The sequence below is a fragment of the Belonocnema kinseyi genome, chromosome 6 (genome assembly GCF_010883055.1).
Source record: "Belonocnema kinseyi isolate 2016_QV_RU_SX_M_011 chromosome 6, B_treatae_v1, whole genome shotgun sequence".
NCBI lineage: Eukaryota > Metazoa > Arthropoda > Insecta > Hymenoptera > Cynipidae > Belonocnema > Belonocnema kinseyi.
In genome coordinates this window covers 7,614,451-7,634,907 of record NC_046662.1, presented here as the reverse complement: position 1 = coordinate 7,634,907, position 20,457 = coordinate 7,614,451, and the positions used below count along the sequence as shown (strand labels likewise).

Genomic DNA, 20,457 nt, shown 5'->3' with positions numbered 1-20,457 from the left:
CATCAATTTGCCATTTGCAAAAGCTAAATGCAACATGAGAATTTAATAAATAAGCATTTTAATCTATAAAACGAAAATTTGATTCTATTTTTTCATTTGAGTGCGATAATTTTATATTATTGCATTTTTATATTACACATTAATGTTTAACAACATTTTTTTTCATTTATTACAGATAAATGTACTACCGGTTGCCATGGAAGTGAGTAATAATATATTATAATTATAATTATATTAATAATTATTAATCTTTTTATTGTTTATAGAAATATAGAGCTTAGCAATTCCTTTATGATGATCCCAGAGGGAATCTTTTGCCACTAATACTTTACGAGAAATTTATTTGTTATTTAAAGTTGAAGGTAAAAATATTCAAAAATTTGTATTCTAGAATTCGACATTTAAAAATGGTTAAGTAGACGGGGTTATTTTTTCTTTGAACAATAAAATTGTTTAAGAAAAAAAATTCGAGAAAAAATAAGTTTGTGAATCACATGATGGATAGTTGTTCTTCAAAGTGAACTACTTTTCTGATTTAAATAATTTGGTTAAATTTTTCAATAATAATTGTTAATAAATAATAATTCTTTCATAGTTATGCTTTTTGGAAAAGCTAAGACAAATTGGCTATAATCCAATCTTCTAGGCGAGAAAGATTATTTGTAAAAAATATTGATGAAAAAATGTTAATTAACTATTTAACAGAAGCACAAAAAAATTATTTTATACAAAAATCGTTGTTATTTATTATTGGACTGTTATTTGCTAACGGAAAATTCTCATAAATTGAAAATTGTGTAAACATTTTGAAAAATAAAAAAAATGTTAATAAACAATATTGCAGAGTCGTACCAAAATAGGATAAATTTTGTTAGAATTGGGGTACAACGTGAAGAATATGAGGGTTTAAAATAACCTCTTTTTTACTTCAAAAATTTTTGTTTATTAATTTGTAATTGTTTAAACAAATTTATTTAAAACAACTTATTTAAACCAATACTTTAATGTATCAATTTATTGTATAAAAAATGATTTTTCGCAAAAATCGTAGTAATTTATTATATAAATGGTATTTGATAACGAAAAATTTTCATACTTTGAAAATTGATAAATTTATAAAGTTTAAAAAAGTGTTTTTATTTTTAGGAACGATTAAAATTAAAGCATAGGCTTTTCGAGAATACGCTACCCTTAATTAATAAATTAATTGCTCGAAAACTATAAGTCACAAAGGATTCTAGTGAGAGCCATTTTAAAGGGATTTTTATGCTCTACGAATCAAATCTCATAAACTTATTACCTATCTCTGAAGGAGAAGGAAGAAAAAAACAAAAAGTCTTAAAAAATGCACTAAATGGGTAGCTTAATTAAAATTAGCCATGATCTTGAAAGATGATAACGCCGTTCAAAATGTCGATAAATTTAGAAAAATTAATTGTTTAGATTAGTAATATATTTTAAATTTAGAATGCCTAACGTTTGATGGCTCAAATGAAAGGTGAAATCCTAAACATTATTTTTATGAAATATTAAATTAATAAATTCATTTTGGCAGCTCCTACCAAGAGTGGTAACTAAAGTTGAAACTTCCTTAAAAATGGAAATTTTATTTTTGTCTTTTTCGCCTGATAATTTAATATCCACGAGGCCAAATTACTTCGCATAGGGGTCATTTAACGCAGAATTTAATACGCTTTCCAAAGATTAAATAAATATATTTTATCTATGTTCTGGACGACGCTATCACTTTTTAAAGACAAGGCTAATTTGTTAATAAATCATACGGTTAGTGGTCCGATACTGTCCGTCGGTTCATTCCGCAACACTATTCTGATACAGGTATCTGATCAATTTCTCGAGCAATCACCCCATGTGAAGAGCTTCACAGAGTCATCATATTTCATGACTATATTTATTAATTTTATCCCCCTTTTTACAGTGCACATTGGAAAAGACTATCAAGAAGGACAGACTTATACATATGACTTGGAAGGAAAATCGCTAACTTCTGTATCAGATGCTCAGGGAGAAGCTAGTTTGAACCTAAAGGCCACTGTTGAATTAGCAGTAAAGCCTGACTGTATCCGACAAATAAAACTGAAGAATGTAGTAATCAATGGAGCGGTGAGTCTAGTTAAAAATATTAAAAGAATAATATTTAATTCACAAATCTAAATTTTTTTGTAAATTTATAAAACTTTATTTTTTTCGCTGAAAAGTCTACTTTTGGTTGAAGATTCAACAATTTCGTTAAAGATATCGCTTTCTTTTAAAAATAAATTTTTCTGACTGATAATTTAAGTATTTAATTTTTGTTTGATAATTTATAATTTTTAGATAAAAAATAAAAATTCAAATGTTCGGTTGAAGATTTGTGTTTTTTTTTTTACTTTGCAGAAATTAATGTCCTAAGTTGAACAGTAAACTTTTTTTTTAACTGAAAATTTAACTACTTTATTATTGTTTAAAATTTATCTGTTTTAGATGAAAGTTTAAATATTTGGTTGAAAATTCATATATTTTGTTGATAATTCATATAATTTTGGTAACAAATTTTTCTATTTTTATTAAAAAATTCCACTATTTGGTTAAAAATTAATTTTTCATTGTTGACTCTTCATTTTAATGAAAAATTTGTTTCATTTTTCATTTAGCACTTAACTTAACAATTTATCAAAAATTTAACTATTTTATTGAAGATACCTTTTTTATTGTAACATTATTTTTTTCAACTCAAAATTTATCTGTTTTATTTAATTTTCTTATTTGTTATTTTTTATTTTAAAATTCATATCATTGGTTGCCAGTTCTTTTTAAATTAAATTTTAATTATATGGTTAAAAAATATTTTTTTTTCGAATGACGATTCAATATTTTAGTTAAAAATCACGTGGTTTAGTTGAATATTGGACCATTTTATTTTCTGTTAATAATGTATATGATTAAGTTGAAAATTCAACTATTTGGTTAAGAATGCGTATTCTTTGTTTTCAAATTAGTTTCTTATCTGATTATTTAACGATTCCATTTTAGGGTTGAATATTTAACCTTTTAATAAAAAATCCATCTCTCTTCGTTGGAAATTAACTTTCTTGTTGAAAATTCTTCTTTTCCAGTCTTTTTCGAAAATTCAACTTTTCGGCTTGAAAATCAAACTGTCTTATCAATATTCGTATTTGGTTTGAAAATATAACTATTTGGTTGAAAATGCAACAGCTAAATTTTTTAGGTCAAAAATGATAATCTTAGAAAATGATTTTTGTGTCTTACACAAGCCTTTTTTTAAAGTTGATCATTTTGGATTGAAAATTAATTATTTTACGTAGTACACTGTTGAAAATGTTTGGAATTTTATAACGTTTGCAAGACAAAAATTGTGCACAAGGAAATCGCGGAATTAATGGAATTCAAGGAATTCACAAAATTTAAGAAATTTACGAAATTAATGTCATTCGCAGAATTCACGGAATTCATGGAATTCAAGGAGCTCGCGAAATTGATGGAATTTACGGAATTTTTGGAGTTAAAATAGTTCACGGAATGTATGGAATTCAAGGAATTCATGGAATTCATGAAAATCACGGAATTCGTCAAATTCATGTAATTAAAAAAATTCATGAAATACATGAAATTCAAGGAATTCGCGAAATTTATGGCATTAATGAAATTCACAGAATATACGTCGTTCATGGAATTAATGAAATTAAGGAAATTCGCTGAAATCATGGAATTCATGGAATTCGACGGATTTGCGGAATTCGCGGAAATGATAAAATTTATAGAATTGACAGATTTCATGGAATATACGGAATTCACGAAATACGCTTAATTGATAGAATTCTCGGAATTTTCATGCATTCCTTGAATTTTGTGAATTCCATAAATTCCAGGGTTGCCTTGAATTTCACGAACTAGTAAAATCGCGTGAATTTCTGAATTCTGTGGATTCTGTAATTTTCGAGGACTCCGTGCATTCTATGAATTCCGTGAATTTACTGAATTCCGTAAATTCCACCATTTTCCTGAATTCCTTGAATTCCTCAATCCCATCATTTCCTTCGAAAATAATAAATTGCGTGAATTCCCTAACTTTCCTTCATTCCGTAAATTCCGAAAATTCCGTGAATTCGTTGAATTCCGTGAGTTCTATGCATTCTGTGAATTTCTTGAATTCCTTGAGTTCTTTGATTTCCGTTACTTCTTTGGATTTGGTAAATTCCTTGAATTCCTAAATTCCATGAATTCCGTGAATTCGACGAATATCTTCTGATTTCCGCAAATTCTTGGAATTCCGCGAATTCCATGAGTTTCGATAATTTAGTGAAATCCGTGAATTCAGTCAATTCTGTGAATTCCACGAATTCTATAAATTCCATGAATTCCATCTATGTCAGAAATTTGTTTTGCCAGCATGATATAGAAGTGTTACTCGCTACTGTTATTTTATTATGAAATTCCAGTACATGTGAGGTACCATACCAATGCCAGAATTTGGAAACTGAAACATATGTGAATGGTAGCGTTACCTCACGTTTCGGAAATAAACTTCCGGCACATGTAGTCGAAGTTTCCAACATGAATTTTTAACAGTGCAGAAAAATTATCTTTCGTGCTGAAAAAGTTCATCTCTTTTGGTTGAAAATGATGTTTTTTGTTTAAAATTGAACTGTCTTTTAAAATTCGTTTCTGGCTTGAAAATTAATCTATTTTAGTGAAAATTCAACCACTACATTTTTTTGGGTCAATAATATTGGTCTTACAATAAATTTGCACACTATTTTTGAGTCTTGCATATTTCTCTTTCAGAGTTGGTCTCTTCTGACATATATATCATTTCCCACTTAAGTTTATACAATAAAAATTCCTTTAATGTAACTTTTTTTCTTCTAGCCCGTTGCATTGAAAGATGTGGAGCAATACCCTCTGCAGTTCAATTACCACAATGGGCATATTGATACTGAGCTTTGTGCTGAGCCGAGCGATTCTCAAGCTTCTCTCAACATCAAAAGGGCAGTCATCTCCTTGTTTCAATCAGCTGTGATCCAAGAGTACGGTTCTACAACCCATCATGAGGTTTGTTATTATTTAAATTAAATCAATCAAAACTAGTTAAGACTGGAACATATTATTCGACTTTTTAACCTAATACAAAAGGAATAAATACCGTACAAATTATACCGATACTCTGCCTTTTGAGTTCGCCCCTGTATTTTTGGTATATTCGTCAACATTAAATCGTGCCCGGAAAATACCTGAAAAAATGTTTAACATTTATGAATGATTCTTATTCGATAAAACACTACTTTCCAAATAGTGGGACGATGGTCGTGGGGGCTAAAGCGTAGGCTTTGGACCCACTCTTCGATTCCCGCCTCGCACTCTGGAAGAGTCTCGGTGGCCCATGCGGTGAACACTAGCCTAGCAAGGGAGTTGTTCATCTCCGGAGAGTCGTGGGACCGGTACCTCTAGAGAAAAAGGTTTTTTCTCTAAGTACTTAAGGCTGTTGCTCTTGGTGGTTCGGAACCCACCTTAAGCTGTAAGTCCCCCTTCCACCACCAAGTAAGTGTGGAGGGTGTGTAAAGGAATAGAGAAGGTGTAAGAAAAATGTTAAACCCTTAGGGGACACATTAGAAGCTTCCATTCCACTACTTTCCAAATAGCTAGAAAATAATTTTCAATTGTTTAAATAATTATTATTTGTTTTGACAAACTTTTTTCAATCTGTATTTCGTGTAAATTTATTATTTTAGGGATAAATTATAGGTTTGATTAATTTTAAAGGTGACATATTTTATTGAACCTATTTTTCAATTATTGAAACAATTTTTTATTTCTGAACATTTTTTCGTCACACACCTGGTCCTAAGATTTTATAATGACAGAAAAAGCGAAAAACCAATTTGTTTGTGATTATAAAAATTGTTAACCAGATAAAAGTTCCTTATTGATTTTTATTTAGTTTCCCAAATATTCAACTGGATTATTTAAATAATAATAATTTGTTTAAACCATTGTTTTCAGCAAGTTATGGATAGTTTCTATCTCAAAGCAATTTCGTTTCGTTGAACATGAATAATATTTGTACAAATAATTGTCTATAACTTCTTTAAAAAATTGTTTAAATTATTAATTAATTATTGTTGAAATAATTTGTATATAGTTTATAAATATAGTGGATGAGACAATGATATTTTTCATTATTTTGATCAATTTTTTAATTTAAAACAAATGAAAAATATTAGTATTTCTTCCACTATATATAAATTAGATATGACTTTTTCATCTGGGAAGTGACATATTGTAAAGGATTCGAAAAAACTAGAATATTATCCATATTTCCCATGGAAAGGCGCATTTTTAAATAATTGCAAAATGTTTAAAAAAATGTACTTTTAAAATTCATCATCTGCATTATTAATTCAAGAAAATACTAACTTTTCGCGATTCTCATCATATGTTAATTGTGTCATTAATTCCACATAATTTTAACTTTTAACGATATTGTGTGACAAGCAAATTTTACAAGTAGAAATTATTAAGATAATTAAAAATTAGTTCTAAGATATTTGAAAGTTGTTTTTCTCCGTATGATAAGCATTTATGCCAATAACAAAATTTTAAAAGTCGTCCTTGGCATGAATTTCATATAGAAATTCATTTTTTCGATTTTGTTTGGCACTTTCCGGGCACAATTTGAAAGGTCTGGGGGGGGGGGGGGGATAAAAATGTATAAAAAAATTCTTTTGGATAAATTTTAACTTTCTTGAAATCTTAGGAATTCCTCGATTTATCTAAATTCCTTAAATGCTCTGAAATTCTTCGAAATGTGTGAATTCCTTGAATTTTCTGAATTCGTTGAATTCTCTGAATTTCTTGAATTCTCTGAATTCCTTGAATTCTCTTAATTTCTTGAATTCTCCTGATTTCCTTAAATTCTCTTAATTCCTTGAATTCTCTAAATTCCTGGAATACTCTGAATTCCTTGAATTTTCAGAATTCTCTGAATTCCCTCAATTTCTTTAAATTCTATTAATTTCTTTGAATTTCCTGAATTCCTTTGAATTCTCTGTATTCGTTTGAATGCTCTGATTTTATTTGAATTTCTTGAATTCCTTTGAATTCCACGAATTTCTAATCCTCAACATTCTCTGCATTTTTTTCATTATCTCAAATCTCCCAATTCTTTTGAATTTCTTGAATTCTCTGAATTCCTTCACTTTATTAATTCCTTGAGTTTCTTGAATTTCTTGAGTTTTCTGTCTTCTCTATATTCTTTGAACTACTTGAATTCTCTAAATTCCTTCAAATCTTGGAATTCCTTAAATTTTGTGAATTCCTTGAATTCTTTAAATTCCTTGAATTCTTTAAGTTCCTTGAATTATTCAAATTCCTTAAATGATGTGATTTCCTTAGAATTTCCTAAATTCCTTTGACTTCTCTGAATTCCTTTGACTTCCCTGAATTCCTTTAAATTCTCTGAATTTCTTTCAATTGAATGAACTCCTTTAAATTTCTTAAATTTCATTTAATCCTCTCAATTATTTTGTATTCCCTGAATTCCTCATGAATTCTCTACATTCTCTGAATTTTTTTACCTCAAGTCTCCGAATTCCTTGATTTTCTTGAATTCCTTGATTGGCCTGTCCTCTCTATATTCTTTGATTTTCTTGAATTTTCTGAATTCTCTGAATTCTCTAAATTGCCTGAATTCTCTAAATTTCCTAAGTTCTCTGAACTCCCCGAATTCTTTGAATGCGCTAAATTCCCTGAATTCTCTAAATTCTCAGAATTTTTTCATTTTTCATTCGTTCTCGTCATTCTTAGAGCTGCTGTTTCGCGCAGCTTCTCAGGGACCAGAGCGAGAGGCAACCCCCGACACTGGACTGAAAGAAAGAGTTTGGTGTATTGATTTTTATTTCAAAGTTGTGGAAAAATTGCTCTGTAGCTCCGCTGGGATCCGAACCCAGTTCTTTGAGATTATTTTGATGAATTAAAAATTCTTTTCGTACATTTCTTTATTTAACGAATTTAAATTAATTCAAATGAATTCTAAATATTTCTAAATAATTTACTGAACCAAAGAGTAGTAATTGCTGACATGGAGTTATCTATATATTGATACATTTCTAAGTTCCGTTACTTGTTAACAGTTCTGTTATAGCACAAAAGAAACTAAGCACTTAGAAGACTTAGCACTGCGAAGGCTCTTTCAAAAGTTTCAAGAATTGTCAAATGTGACATCTTTATTTGATTAAAATCCTGATATTGTAATGGTTTTTACCTTGACTATATAACAAGTAGTAAATAAAAGAAGCTTAAAATTGATAAGCTTTTTCTTCTCATAAAAAGGAAAAACTGACAATAATTTTTTTTGTCCATCTAGGCTGATGTTTTCGGTGGATGCACGACAGACTTTAGTTTCCAAAAGGACGATGACTCCGTGGTCGTTCACAAATTTAGGAATCTTAATGAATGTGCTCATCGTGAGACAATTAGGCAGGGTCTAATCTCGACTACTTTCGATCCTAGATCTACCATTCAATCTACTCCCTTGCTTTCAGCCCAACAAAAAGTTGAACAACGCTTCAAAAGCGGAGTTCTGAACAAAGCTGTTTCTACGGAAACTTACAAATTCAGACCCTTCACGAATGGAGAGGCTGGTGCCAAAACAACTGTTGAAACTACTCTTACTCTTAAAGGTCAAAAAGCTAACGGTGGCGACAGTGCTCCAGTCTCTGTGTCAAAATCTCTATTCTTTGAAGCTCCTCATCCAGTGGCTAAATCTTCTGTAGATTCTATTGTAAAGGCGCTTAATGCTGTAAAAGAACAGTGTCCAGAAGCTGTAAAGCCAGAAGCTGCTCAACGGTTCGCCGAACTTGTCAAATTACTTGGTGTCAGTAGTAAAAAAGATATCGTTGATGTCTATAAGAGCGTAAATAGTGCGGACAAAGCGAAGGATAAGAAAATATTTTTGGATGCTCTATTTCGAGCTGGAACTGGTGAAGCAGCTGAAGTTGCAGTAGAATTGATCACGTCAGGTGAAGTGAGTGGTGTTCAGGCTCTTGTATATTACGCCAGTTTAGCGTTTGTTCGACATGTGAATCTTCCTGCCGTGACTTCAGTAACTGCACTATTGGATCAACCCGATTTGCCAAGGATCGGTTACTTAGGTATCGGACAAATAATCGGAAAATTCTGTCAAGAACACTCATGTGAGAATGTACCTGAAGTACAGGCAGCTCTCGCTAAAATTGTGAGCAAAATTGGTAACGGAAAAACCACTACAAGGGAACAAGAGAATAAAGTGACGTCTGCTCTAAAGGCACTCGGCAATGCAAAATATTTGGATGAAGCAACCCTCCAGAAAATAGTTGGAATTGCAGCTGACAAGAGCGTACGAAATAGAGTTCGTGTAGCCGCCATCGAAGTTTTGCCTGTCAAGTGTTCTATGGTTTGGAAAGATATCCTTTTGAAGACACTTGCTGATCTCGAAGAAGACTCTGAAGTAAGAATTAAATCTTACTTGTCACTTGTTGAATGCCCTTGTCCACATGTGGCCAATGCTCTGAAAGATGTTTTGGATAAGGAGAAAATAAATCAAGTTGGATCCTTTATAACGTCTCATTTACGCAATTTACGTGCCTCTGCTGATCCCAACAAACGCGAAGCTCAGAGACAGCTAGGCTTGATTAAACCTCGCACCAAGTTCCCTGAAGATTTCCGCAAGTTCTCCTTCAACAATGAGTTGTCTTATAACATTGATGCATTTGGAGTTGGCTCGACGGTAGAAACCAACGTGATTTATAGTCAAAACAGCTTTATTCCCCGCTCAGCTTGTTTGAACCTAACAACTGAGATTTTCGGTCGATCATTCAACTTCTTAGAGCTTGATGGTCGTGTAGAGAATCTGGATAGAATAATTGAACGATTTATTGGACCCAAGGGTTACTTGAGAAAAGGAGAACCTGAGGATGTGGCGGCGGAAAGTTTTAGTTACTTAAAAACCCTTGCTCAACAAATTAAGGGCCGTCTTGAAAAAAGTGCACGTGGCAAAAGAGAGGTGAAACCAGCGGAGCTTGAAAAATTCGCGAAAAATGTGCATCTGCGTGGAAATGAGGTAGATCATGAACTAGACTTGGATTTGTCTGTAAAATTGTTCGGCGTTGAACTGGCCTATTTGAGTGTCGAGGGAAATAACCAGAAGTATACTCCAGAGTATATTGTGGAAAAGGTTTTCAACGTACTGGACAAAGGAATCGACAAAGCCAAGGATTTCAACTACAATGTTGAAAACCATTTAATATTTTTGGACGCTGATTTAGTATATCCTACTAGCTTGGGTCTAGCTTTGTCCTTGGGAGTGACGGGTTCAAGCGTGGTCCACCTCAAGACTAGTGGAAAGATTGATCTTCCTGCAATAATAAAGGATCCTGAGAACGCAGTGGTAAAATTATCTCTGGAACCGAGTGCGTCGATAAGAATAGAGGGTAGGTTAATTGTTCAAGGTTTCCAAATTGAATCTGGCCTGAAGGTTATCTCCACATTACATACTGCTACTGGTTCAGAAGTAACTGTCAAGGTTTTGGAGGGAAAAGGTGTCGATGTTAATTTGGGTATGCTTAAACGAAAACAGGAGTTCGTCAGTGTATCCAGCGAAGTTCTACTCAGTTCTGGTCCAAAAGGAGAAAATTACGTATCACCCAAGTTTGGTACGGGTCGTGAACACTCAGACTGTTTCGATCAATCTGCGAGCGTGTTTGGCTTTACTTTCTGTGGACGATTCACCCTACCATACGACAGTTTCGAATCCTTCCGAAGGAAACCGTTATTCCCTCTGAGTGGACCAGCTAAATTAGCAGTCTACATTGATAACGTTGATGTCACCAACTATCACTTCAAAGCATTCTACAATACAAAGAATCCCAAAGCACGATCCCTCGAAATCCTTCTTGAGACTCCCAACAGCAGAACCAACAGATATCTCTCGCTTCTTGTTGAAGCTGCAGTAGAACCAGATAAACTTGCTCGAGTTACATTTGCCGTTCCTATGTACAAAGCTTCTGCCGAAGTCATTCTCAAGGATAATGATAAGGAGCGTTCCCTAACTATTGCCATTCGGCATGATCAGATAGAATACTTTGGTAAAATAGGTGTAATAGCAGATGGAAATAAGTACAAACCTGTATTGGAGTACAAAGTACCGGAACACATTGAGCGACTTGCAGGTGCAAAAAGTGGTGGAAAGCCAGCCAAGAGCGATGGACAACAATATAGTTTAGGGGGTGTTGTCGAGGTTGTTGATCACGAAGGTGGAAAGAAATATACCTTTGAAAAAGTAGTCCTGACTTCCTCAGGTCGTAAGGTCGTGGGTCTAGATGGAACATTGATAGCTACTGCCAGTGTTCGCGCACTTGATGCAAAATTCAGTTACGGAGAAGAAGTCCTAGACGTGAAATTAAACGGGAAAAGGTTAAAAGAAAATCATTACAGTTTGACGGTTGCAGCAGTTCCTTCCAAAGATCCTAACGTTGCTTTTCGTATAGAATGGGAGTACCAGAGAGAAACTGGCAAATTCGAACAAAATCTCGTGTTTGCTCACGGCCCAGAAGCACAACAGTCAGAAAATCGTCTTATTCTAAATCAAAGAGCAGCTTACAACCTTGATCCAAAGAACTTTGCTCTCGGTTTCTCAAATAAAGTCCTATATCCAGCACTGCACTTCCTCTTAAAATTAGAAGGCGCTTTCACTAAGAAATCTCTACAGAGTGAAATTGACTTTGAATATGACAAGTTCAAGTTTGGAACAGAGATATCTGCCAAGACTGGTACTACGAAACCGGGTGATTATCAAATTGAATTCGAAGGTCATGTTTTAAAGAATAAGATAGAACTAAAAGCAAAGCGAGTAATATTGAGCGATACCAAGAGCAAGTTTGAAAATTCATTAGAATTGTCTCCAGGAGGAAAATATGAAGTTGATGCTGTGGTTATTCACGACGTCAAGCCCAATGATATCAATGTCAAACTCGATGGAGACGTCAATTTGAATGGAAAGAAAATCAAAGTTGACACTGGATTGGAGTCTAATGTTCAGAAAATTAACTCGCATGCTCAAGTATCTGTTGACAGTACTCCATATGTAGACTTTGTTCTGAAAGTACAACGTGGCAATAGTCCTACAGGAAATCTCGTGTTGAATGTCAAGACTTATATCACAGCTTCTGGTCAATTCTCGTATCAGAACGGTAAGGGTAATGCTGACCTAAATATTGACATTCCAAAAATAAGTCGAAAGATCAAGGGAAGTGGTGACATCGCAGTAACTGGTACACAGCATTCAGCTAATCTTGAAGTTCTCTATGATGCTGAGAAGGATCCTAGCAAACGAATTAAATTATCTACCATTTCTGATATCACAAAAACATCGGTTGATATGAAGAACGTTATTGAAATACTATCCTACAAGACAGAAGTCAATATCAAAGGAAAACTGCAAGGTAAATTGAACGATGGCTCATTGAATGGTGACATCGATCTTACCTTGCCAAACGGAAACTATATTACCTTCACCGGAAAACGTGTAATAAAGAGAAATGGAGATACTTTAGATGGACAGAATCAATTTGAACTTGCTCATCATGTCACTAAAGGAGGCCCTGCACGAAAAGTTATTTTCAGCGCAGAAGGAAAAATCTTTAACATCGATGATGTGAAAAAAGTAACTTTCCAAACCAAGCACGACTTAAAACTTGTGAATTCTGATGGAAAAGATATCCACCTCATCGTTGGACTTAAGAACTTGAAGGGAAATGCAGACAACAAAAACGCAGCAGTTGATGCTAAATTGTCAGGATCTGTTATTCCCAAGCCATTCCAGTTCGATGTGGATGTTGAATATGGTTTAGAGGGTGGATCGTGGAAAGGAAAATCATCTCTAGGAAGCGACACATCATTACAGGTATGATTATAAAGTTGTTTTAATTTTTTTTTAACTATTCAAGATTATAAAGTTTTAATAATAATTATGTATTATTCTTCCCTTTTTAGAGTAATGGAAAATACGGTAGGGGAAACCGGGTGGACAAACCAACTACCTTATCAGGTATAATTGAACTCAAACTACCAAGTGACAAGCTGAAGAACTTAAAATTGGAGTGTTCGGACAGTATTCTCGTTCCAAGAGAGGCAGGAAGCTTAATTGAAATTATCAGTACCGCTACTCTTGTTTACAACGATGATCAAAAAATCAAGCTCAATACCCATGTCAAGCACTCGGGCATACCAAGTAAAACTATCAAAAGCGAGGGTTCAGGAAAAATTGTTTTGACAGTTTTAACTTATCCATCTCTTATTATTGATGGAAAATACGCACATGATCCTACCGCGGACACCAAAAAGGGTTCTGTGTCTGCTGATGTGTCATATGGAGATAAAAAGACCAGTGTTGCTGTGGACAGTGAATATTTATCGGACTTATCTTCAGTTAATACTAACATTAAAGCGACTACTCCAATTGAAAAACTCAAGAACGTCAATCTTCAATTCACGCACAAGGTATGTTAACCTTTGTCGTTTATTTTTTAGCACCGTAAACATGAACTTTATGTACCGATTATTCAATATAATATATCTACTTACTTGACTATTTTTTTACGATGAAGAGAGAAAAAGAAGGTCAAATTCGTAGCACTGATGTCTCTGTCACTGCTGACAATGCTAAATATACAATGAAGAGTGAAATTCAGTTGGATCCAGTCTCACCGAGTGCACATCTGGTGTTCACATGTCCAGCTGGAAAGACTGAAATTCTTTCAAAGCTTACTAAGTTGGGTGAAAGAGAATTCAAAGGTACTCATTGTTTTATTTTTATTACTAGAGTGCTCTATTAGATTGTGTATTTTATAGGGAATAAAAATGTCAAATCATTTTTTTTCTTTTAGGAGAACTTAAGTTAGATTCGCCGAAAGCACTTGTAACATCTGACTATCACGTTAAGCTTGAAAGTGTAGACGATTTCGTGATCACAGTTAATTTTGATTGCGATAAAATGAAACCTAGGAAGCTTCATGCGGAAGTAGCAAACAAACCGGCCAAAACTGGTAGAAAAATTATCGTTACTGTTACAAGTGACGGAAAGAATATCATCAGTGGAAGGTAAAATATAATTTAAAAAATAATTAATCATCTATACTTACACTTTGTTCGATAGAGCTGATGAAACTTATCGCCTAATATTGTTTATAGCACTGACTACAAGAAGCATGTTGAAGCTGGAAAAGTAATTGTTGAAGGCAAAGGAAGTCTGAAGATCGGTGAAAACACCGAGAGTTCATTATTTAAGTACACACGCCAGGAACTTACCAAGGAAACTGATAATGAAATAGGTAGTGCGATTTTATTGAATGCAAGCTTTGGTCCCTCAGCAATAGTTGGAGAACTCAAAGTTACAAACAAAGAAATTCGCGTCTTTAACAGTTACTGCGAACAGAGCAAAGACTGCGCTCACTTCAAATTGCAATCATTACTCGACTCTGATAGTAAGTGTCTAATAATTATCCATTAATTATTTTTTTTAATACTAAGCACATATTATTATTGTGCGTAAATAACAAATGCACTTATGAAGCAATCTACTTTCAGTAAAAACTCATTTGAATCATCAGTTGACAGTCGAAGTAGATCTGAAAAAGTTTAATGTGCCTGCTGAATTTGGATTAAAAACTAGCACAAAATATTTGATGACTGATCCTTCATATGATCATACATCAAGTTTGTACTTACACTCATCAAAGGACAAGACTGAGTACACAACTCATTTGTACGCCAATACTAAGGAGTCCGGTGAGTATTGTAATATATGGCATATGCTTATATCACACATTTTCTGGCTGATTAGTCTGAATATGAACCACTTGAACAAATTATTTTTCCTTATCTAGGTGCTGTTCTTACTTTGCCAAGTCGCGAATTAGCAGTCATTTCTGCATATGAAATTCCGACTACTAAACACACGGGAGCTTACAAAGTAGATGTTGCCCTTTACTTAGACAGAAAGAACAAACCCGCCGACAAGACTGGAGTGTCAGCTAACGGACATGTGAATATTGAGAAAAACACCGTTTCTCTCAATGGAGAAGCCAAGCTCACATATCCTTCTCAACCAAAGGTATGGAAATTAAAAAAAAAACTACATGAAGTACACGATTATTAATAAAATATAATATGCAATAAGATACTTAATACAAGTTCATTTTCAGGACATGATAGTGAAAGGAAAGCTCCACTGTGGTGGTGAAAATTTGGTTGACGCTAATTTAGACATTGATCTCTTTGCTAAAAAATCTCAGAAAATAAACGTAGTTGCTAAAATAGCTCGTGTTGCAATTCCTCAAGGCTTCAACTACACTAACAATTTTGAAATCACCAGTAGAGGTCAGCAATTGAAGGTTGAATTAAGGGAGCATTTGGCAATCTCAACCTCGACGATTGGTTTGGGATCCATCCTTTCGTATACAGACGAACATCAGAAACCAAAGAGTGTAGGCGGTCTTTTCTCTGCTAATAAAAATGAAGTCCATCTTTTGGTATTGTCTCCCAATAAGGAATTGATTAAATATGACTCAAAAATGGAGTTTACACCCGCGCTTCAAAAGATTGAATCGGAGTTGAGTGTACTTACGAACAAACCGATTGTGATTAACTTTGAAGCAAAGGACTTGAATAGTTTCAAGTATTCTCAATACATTAAAGGTAAGCAAATTATCACATTTATTGATATCGCACTAACTTTGTATCACATACACATTATATATTATTAAACACTCTAGATAAACCAAATACGAAGATTTCTGGCCACGGACGTTTCGTTCTTGGACAACTAGGTGAAATTCATGTCGATACTTTCAAAGAGGGAGAAAAGAAGAATTTATTCTTCGCGTTGATTCACCTAGATGAAGGCAAATTCCTTAAACCAGATTTTGGCTATAACAAAGACAACATTGTATCAGCTGTCGTAAGTTTTTCAAAATTTCGCAGAAAACTCTTCTTTCCTGAATTTCAAAATCACTAAAAGTTGGTTTGTTGATTTACAGGAATATATTCGCGGACAAGCCCTTGAATACATTAAGCAAATAAAGGACATCGTGCAAAACATATGCGAAGAGATTGCAACTGAATTAAAAGACTTAGCTGAACATTTGAAAAAAGCTCAACCAAATCTTAAACCTTTGATAGAACACTACCAAGCTGAATTAACTAAACTAAAGGATGAGCTCCATGCAGATGAAACTGTTAAGGAAATACAAGCAACTCTGTATGTACCTGATTAATCACAATATTAGTTTCTAATTAAACTTGAATTATTTTTGAAAAATTTTGGAGACTAAGTTTATATTTGTCTAGGAATCAACTATTCGGTGGAGTGATTGCAGCTATTACTGAAACAGCCAAACTTCTAACAGAACGGTTGGCAGACTTACAGAAACAACTGAATGCTATTATTGATAAACTTACTGATGCTGTAAAAGCAACTTGGCCTCAAATTAAAGAATCCTATCAAAAAATTTTGACAGTTGCTGTTGATCTTTTTGATGCAACTTCCACCTTGGCCACAACTTACTTGAAAGCCATTCTTGGCCTCATCAACGAACATCAAAAGGAACTGAAGCAATTAGCAACCGTTGCAGCAGAATTAGCTCAAGACATTGCCAAGATTATATTTAAAGCTACTAACCAAATTGAGAAGGACGTCAAAGACTTTGTAACCCAGCTTATTCAACAACTTAAAGCTCTCCCCGTTTACGAAATGATTAAAGAAAAGTACCAACATTTGGCCGACTACCAAATTCCACAAGCAATACTGGCGCCAATTGAAGAACTCTGCCTAAACATTAGGAGCATTTTGCCAACGGAAGAACTGAAGGAACTATTCACCATTTCTTACAATTATATACTGAAACTCGTTAAACGCGAAAAGGTATAGTTTCTTTTACATTTAGAATTCTAATGAATACTTCTATATTATTGAATATTATTATAAACTTACCATTGAATAGGTTGACGATACTGCTGAAATCAAAAACATCTACGCCCATTCAATCGCTGCCGCTCAGTCCATCTTGAAGCTGTTGCAACCTTATGTAACCGTTGAAAACGTTTTTAACTACATCGAGACACGCATTCCTATTGACCACAGTTTTATATGGAAGTTACCTGGAATTACTACTCTTAAAATCTCTCTTCTCAACCTTCTACGCAATAACGAGTTGCCATCACCTGTCGACTTGTACTATGCCTACAGGTGCTGTTATTTATACATACTTCACAGCCTGTTCCGCTCAAAAAAATTCTCTTCACGTAACAAAATCATTTTGTTGACCGTGTTTGGTTGATTTCAAACAAAATATGTTTAAATCAACAAAATTTTTGTTCAGTTGATCTAATTAGTTTGGTGCCTAACGCTTTAAGAGAGTATTTGACTAGAATCAAGCAGAAGGTTTTGTCGATTGAACCAACATATTTTTTAAAAGAATCTTAAAAGCGGCAGACGCATGCACACTTATTATGAACGCGCATTACCTCAATTCAATTACGATTTGGTTTTCAATAAGAACATTTAAGACTGCTAAAGCAAGTACGGTGTCAATGTTAATTAGCCATTCTGCTGCACCTAGGAACAGCTTACGGAAATGACTTTGCCTGTACGGTTTATTTTTTATACCTGGCTATGGTAAAGTCAACCTAAACGACAATGCCACTTGCTCAAAGTTTTCCTTGATACGGTGGAATTGGCTGGCTTAATAAAAGAAGAATACTTCAATTCAATTACGATTTGATTTTCAATAAACATTTAAGGCTGCTCAAAAAAGTACGGTAACAACGTTGATCAGCCATTAGCTTGCCTAATAGAAATAGTCTCCAATTCAATTATTATTTGGTTTTCATTAATAATGTTTAAAGCTGCCCAAGCAATTTTTTTGTCAGTGTAAATCTGCCGTACATTGCCTCACCCAGTGGCTGACGTAATAGGAGAAGCTTTTGAGAAAGACTGAAGACGATAGTGAACGTTGTGCATTTATTTTAATTTATGTACTTTCTGGAATCCACTAACAGTCCTCTTATTTTCAATATGTGGCCCCCTGTTTCTCCTAAAATATTCTTTAGGAGCACTGTGAAATCTGATAATGACTATGTAAATTTCAGACCAACTCTCGACCTTGAAGATATTGTGCCACCATTCAGCAAGCTAGGTCTAGTAATCGATGGAGGTCACTTCTTTACATTTGACGGTCATCATTTCTCTATGCCAGGATCTTGCAGTTATATTTTGTCCCAGGATATTCAGGATAGAAACTTCTCTGTTGTTGCTAATTTCAACAATGGAAACCTTGCTAGTATCACTGTCACTGATCCTAAAGAGAGCATTACAGTTAAATCTAACGGAAATGTGAGTCAAAATGATATTACTCAAGTAGTAGCTAAAATAATTCTTGATTTACGATTTTTTACAATATATTTTATATTTTACAGGTTCTTGTTAATGACAAGCCAGCTGAGTTCCCAGCCACTACTGAAAACCTCAAAGGATTCCTCACCCTTCCACTTATTAACATAAAATCCAAGTATGGAGTACATGTGATTTGCACTAATGCAAGCCCACTGATATGTAGTGTGCACGTTTCTGGATTTTATCTAGGTAGATTACGTGGTCTTCTGGGTGATGGAAACAACGAGCGTTACGATGACTTCACACTTCCATCAGGCAAGGTAAGAAAAAATGAATGATAAAATTAGTTTGATGCAGAATTGCATTTCTATTGTTCAGCATATAAATATCTAATGCAATTATCCTTTTAGATCGCGGCAAGTGCAACCGAATTTGGAAATGCTTATAGAGTTAGTGCAAGCTGTCCAACCGCAACAGCTGCAGACTACCTTGCAACTCCTCGTGCTGATGTTTGTACAGAATACTTTTCTGGTAATTCGCCAATGAGGTATGTATGCTGTACTAGATTTGAAGAAGTTTGAATTTATATGATATTTTTTACATAACTTGGAATAATTATGTAAATTGACAACTTTTAGTGCTTGCTTTAACTACGTAAATCCATCACATTATCGACAAACTTGCGACCAGGCTGTTAGCGTTGGTGCAAAGAAAGGACCATGTCTAGTCGCTACCGCGTACTATGCATCTTGTCGCTTTGCACGTGTTTTCTTCAGCGTACCTGATGCATGTGGTAAGTTTTTACATTTTATTATTCTCGTGTAGAAATGGAAAGAGGGATCCGCTTCAAGCGAGAAATTGGTGACTTCATTTTTGCTTTTAAGGCTCATCATAAAGAATACTGCGAACTTTGAAAGACAAATTAAATTAAAAAATGCTCGCCAGGAAATTGGAGTAGAGTTTCAATCATTGATACTAGAAATTTCTAGCAATTGTTTTCTTTTTGAAACCACGTGTTTTTTAAGGTTAGAAAGGAAGAAATATATAAATGTATATACAACACTATACTTTTATTTAGAAATAATAATTATCCACGTACTAAGTGGGGTTTTCAAGCTAATTACTGAATTAAAGTTGATTTTAATAACAAATCACGATTTTATTTGCGAACTTGTAGGAGATGACACGACGTGAGTGCAACATGCATTTTCGTTCGAGAAGAGAAACTGAAACTTACTAAGCGTCTACAAAGCCGCCAGACGCAGAGGGTGCAAGACATGGCGGCAAATTTGGAAATAATAATTTCCAAATTTGAAAAGTATGTCTGCAATTTTAAAGAATTTTAAAATTGTAACAATTCTGTTGTTGCACATTGCAGAACCGATAACAGTTTCGTTTAAGAAGTTGAAGTATTGAAAAAATTTAGTTTTGTTTCTTTGATAAATTAAAAAAAGTGATTTCTGTTTTGCTGATCTAACACATCTTTAAATTATACTTTAGAAAGAATAATTTCTCTAGTATCTGTAACTATAGTCTTTTCAACGTGAACTACTTTGAAAAAAAATTCATTTTTTGCATTCTAAATTCATTATTTTAGTTGAAAATTCAATTATTTTGTCGTAAATTAACTATTTTATTGAAAATTCATTTGCTTTGTAGAAAATTTATCTTTTTGGCTTGAAAATGTAAAAATATTGTAGAAAGATTCATCTTTCTGAAATTAAGATCTTTTACATTGAACCAAATAGTTTATTTTTTTTACAAAATCCTTGAAGTTTCAAGTAAAAAAAAAACACATTTTTGTATAAAAAAGTTGAAAATTCAACAAAAAAATGGATTTAAGAATGAATTTTTGAATTTTTTAAGTAAAATGATGAATCCAAAACAAGAAAAATAAGGTTTGTACAAAGTAATTCAACTTTAAATCAAGTAGTTGATTTTTTAACTAAAAAAATTATTCTTAACAAAAATAATAGTTAATATTTCAATCAAAATAAATTCTCATTTGAAAA

At 33.4% G+C, this 20,457-nt stretch overlaps 1 protein-coding gene across 1 annotated transcript in view; it reads left to right on the top strand.

Moving 5' to 3' along the window:
- The window catches only part of LOC117175655 (apolipophorins), a 40,380-nt gene that overhangs the window by 13,098 nt on the left and 6,825 nt on the right, over positions 1–20,457 (top strand). The window contains exons 2-20 of the mRNA XM_033365378.1: positions 176–202; positions 1,940–2,124; positions 4,891–5,073; positions 8,384–12,958; positions 13,048–13,554; positions 13,662–13,848; positions 13,941–14,154; positions 14,245–14,537; positions 14,641–14,841; positions 14,940–15,166; positions 15,258–15,750; positions 15,828–16,012; positions 16,092–16,312; positions 16,402–16,975; positions 17,055–17,299; positions 18,202–18,445; positions 18,529–18,765; positions 18,856–18,992; positions 19,084–19,238. Coding sequence (XP_033221269.1) covers positions 176–202; positions 1,940–2,124; positions 4,891–5,073; positions 8,384–12,958; positions 13,048–13,554; positions 13,662–13,848; positions 13,941–14,154; positions 14,245–14,537; positions 14,641–14,841; positions 14,940–15,166; positions 15,258–15,750; positions 15,828–16,012; positions 16,092–16,312; positions 16,402–16,975; positions 17,055–17,299; positions 18,202–18,445; positions 18,529–18,765; positions 18,856–18,992; positions 19,084–19,238 — 9,090 coding nt within the window. The remainder of the gene's footprint in view (positions 1–175; positions 203–1,939; positions 2,125–4,890; positions 5,074–8,383; positions 12,959–13,047; positions 13,555–13,661; positions 13,849–13,940; positions 14,155–14,244; positions 14,538–14,640; positions 14,842–14,939; positions 15,167–15,257; positions 15,751–15,827; positions 16,013–16,091; positions 16,313–16,401; positions 16,976–17,054; positions 17,300–18,201; positions 18,446–18,528; positions 18,766–18,855; positions 18,993–19,083; positions 19,239–20,457) is intronic.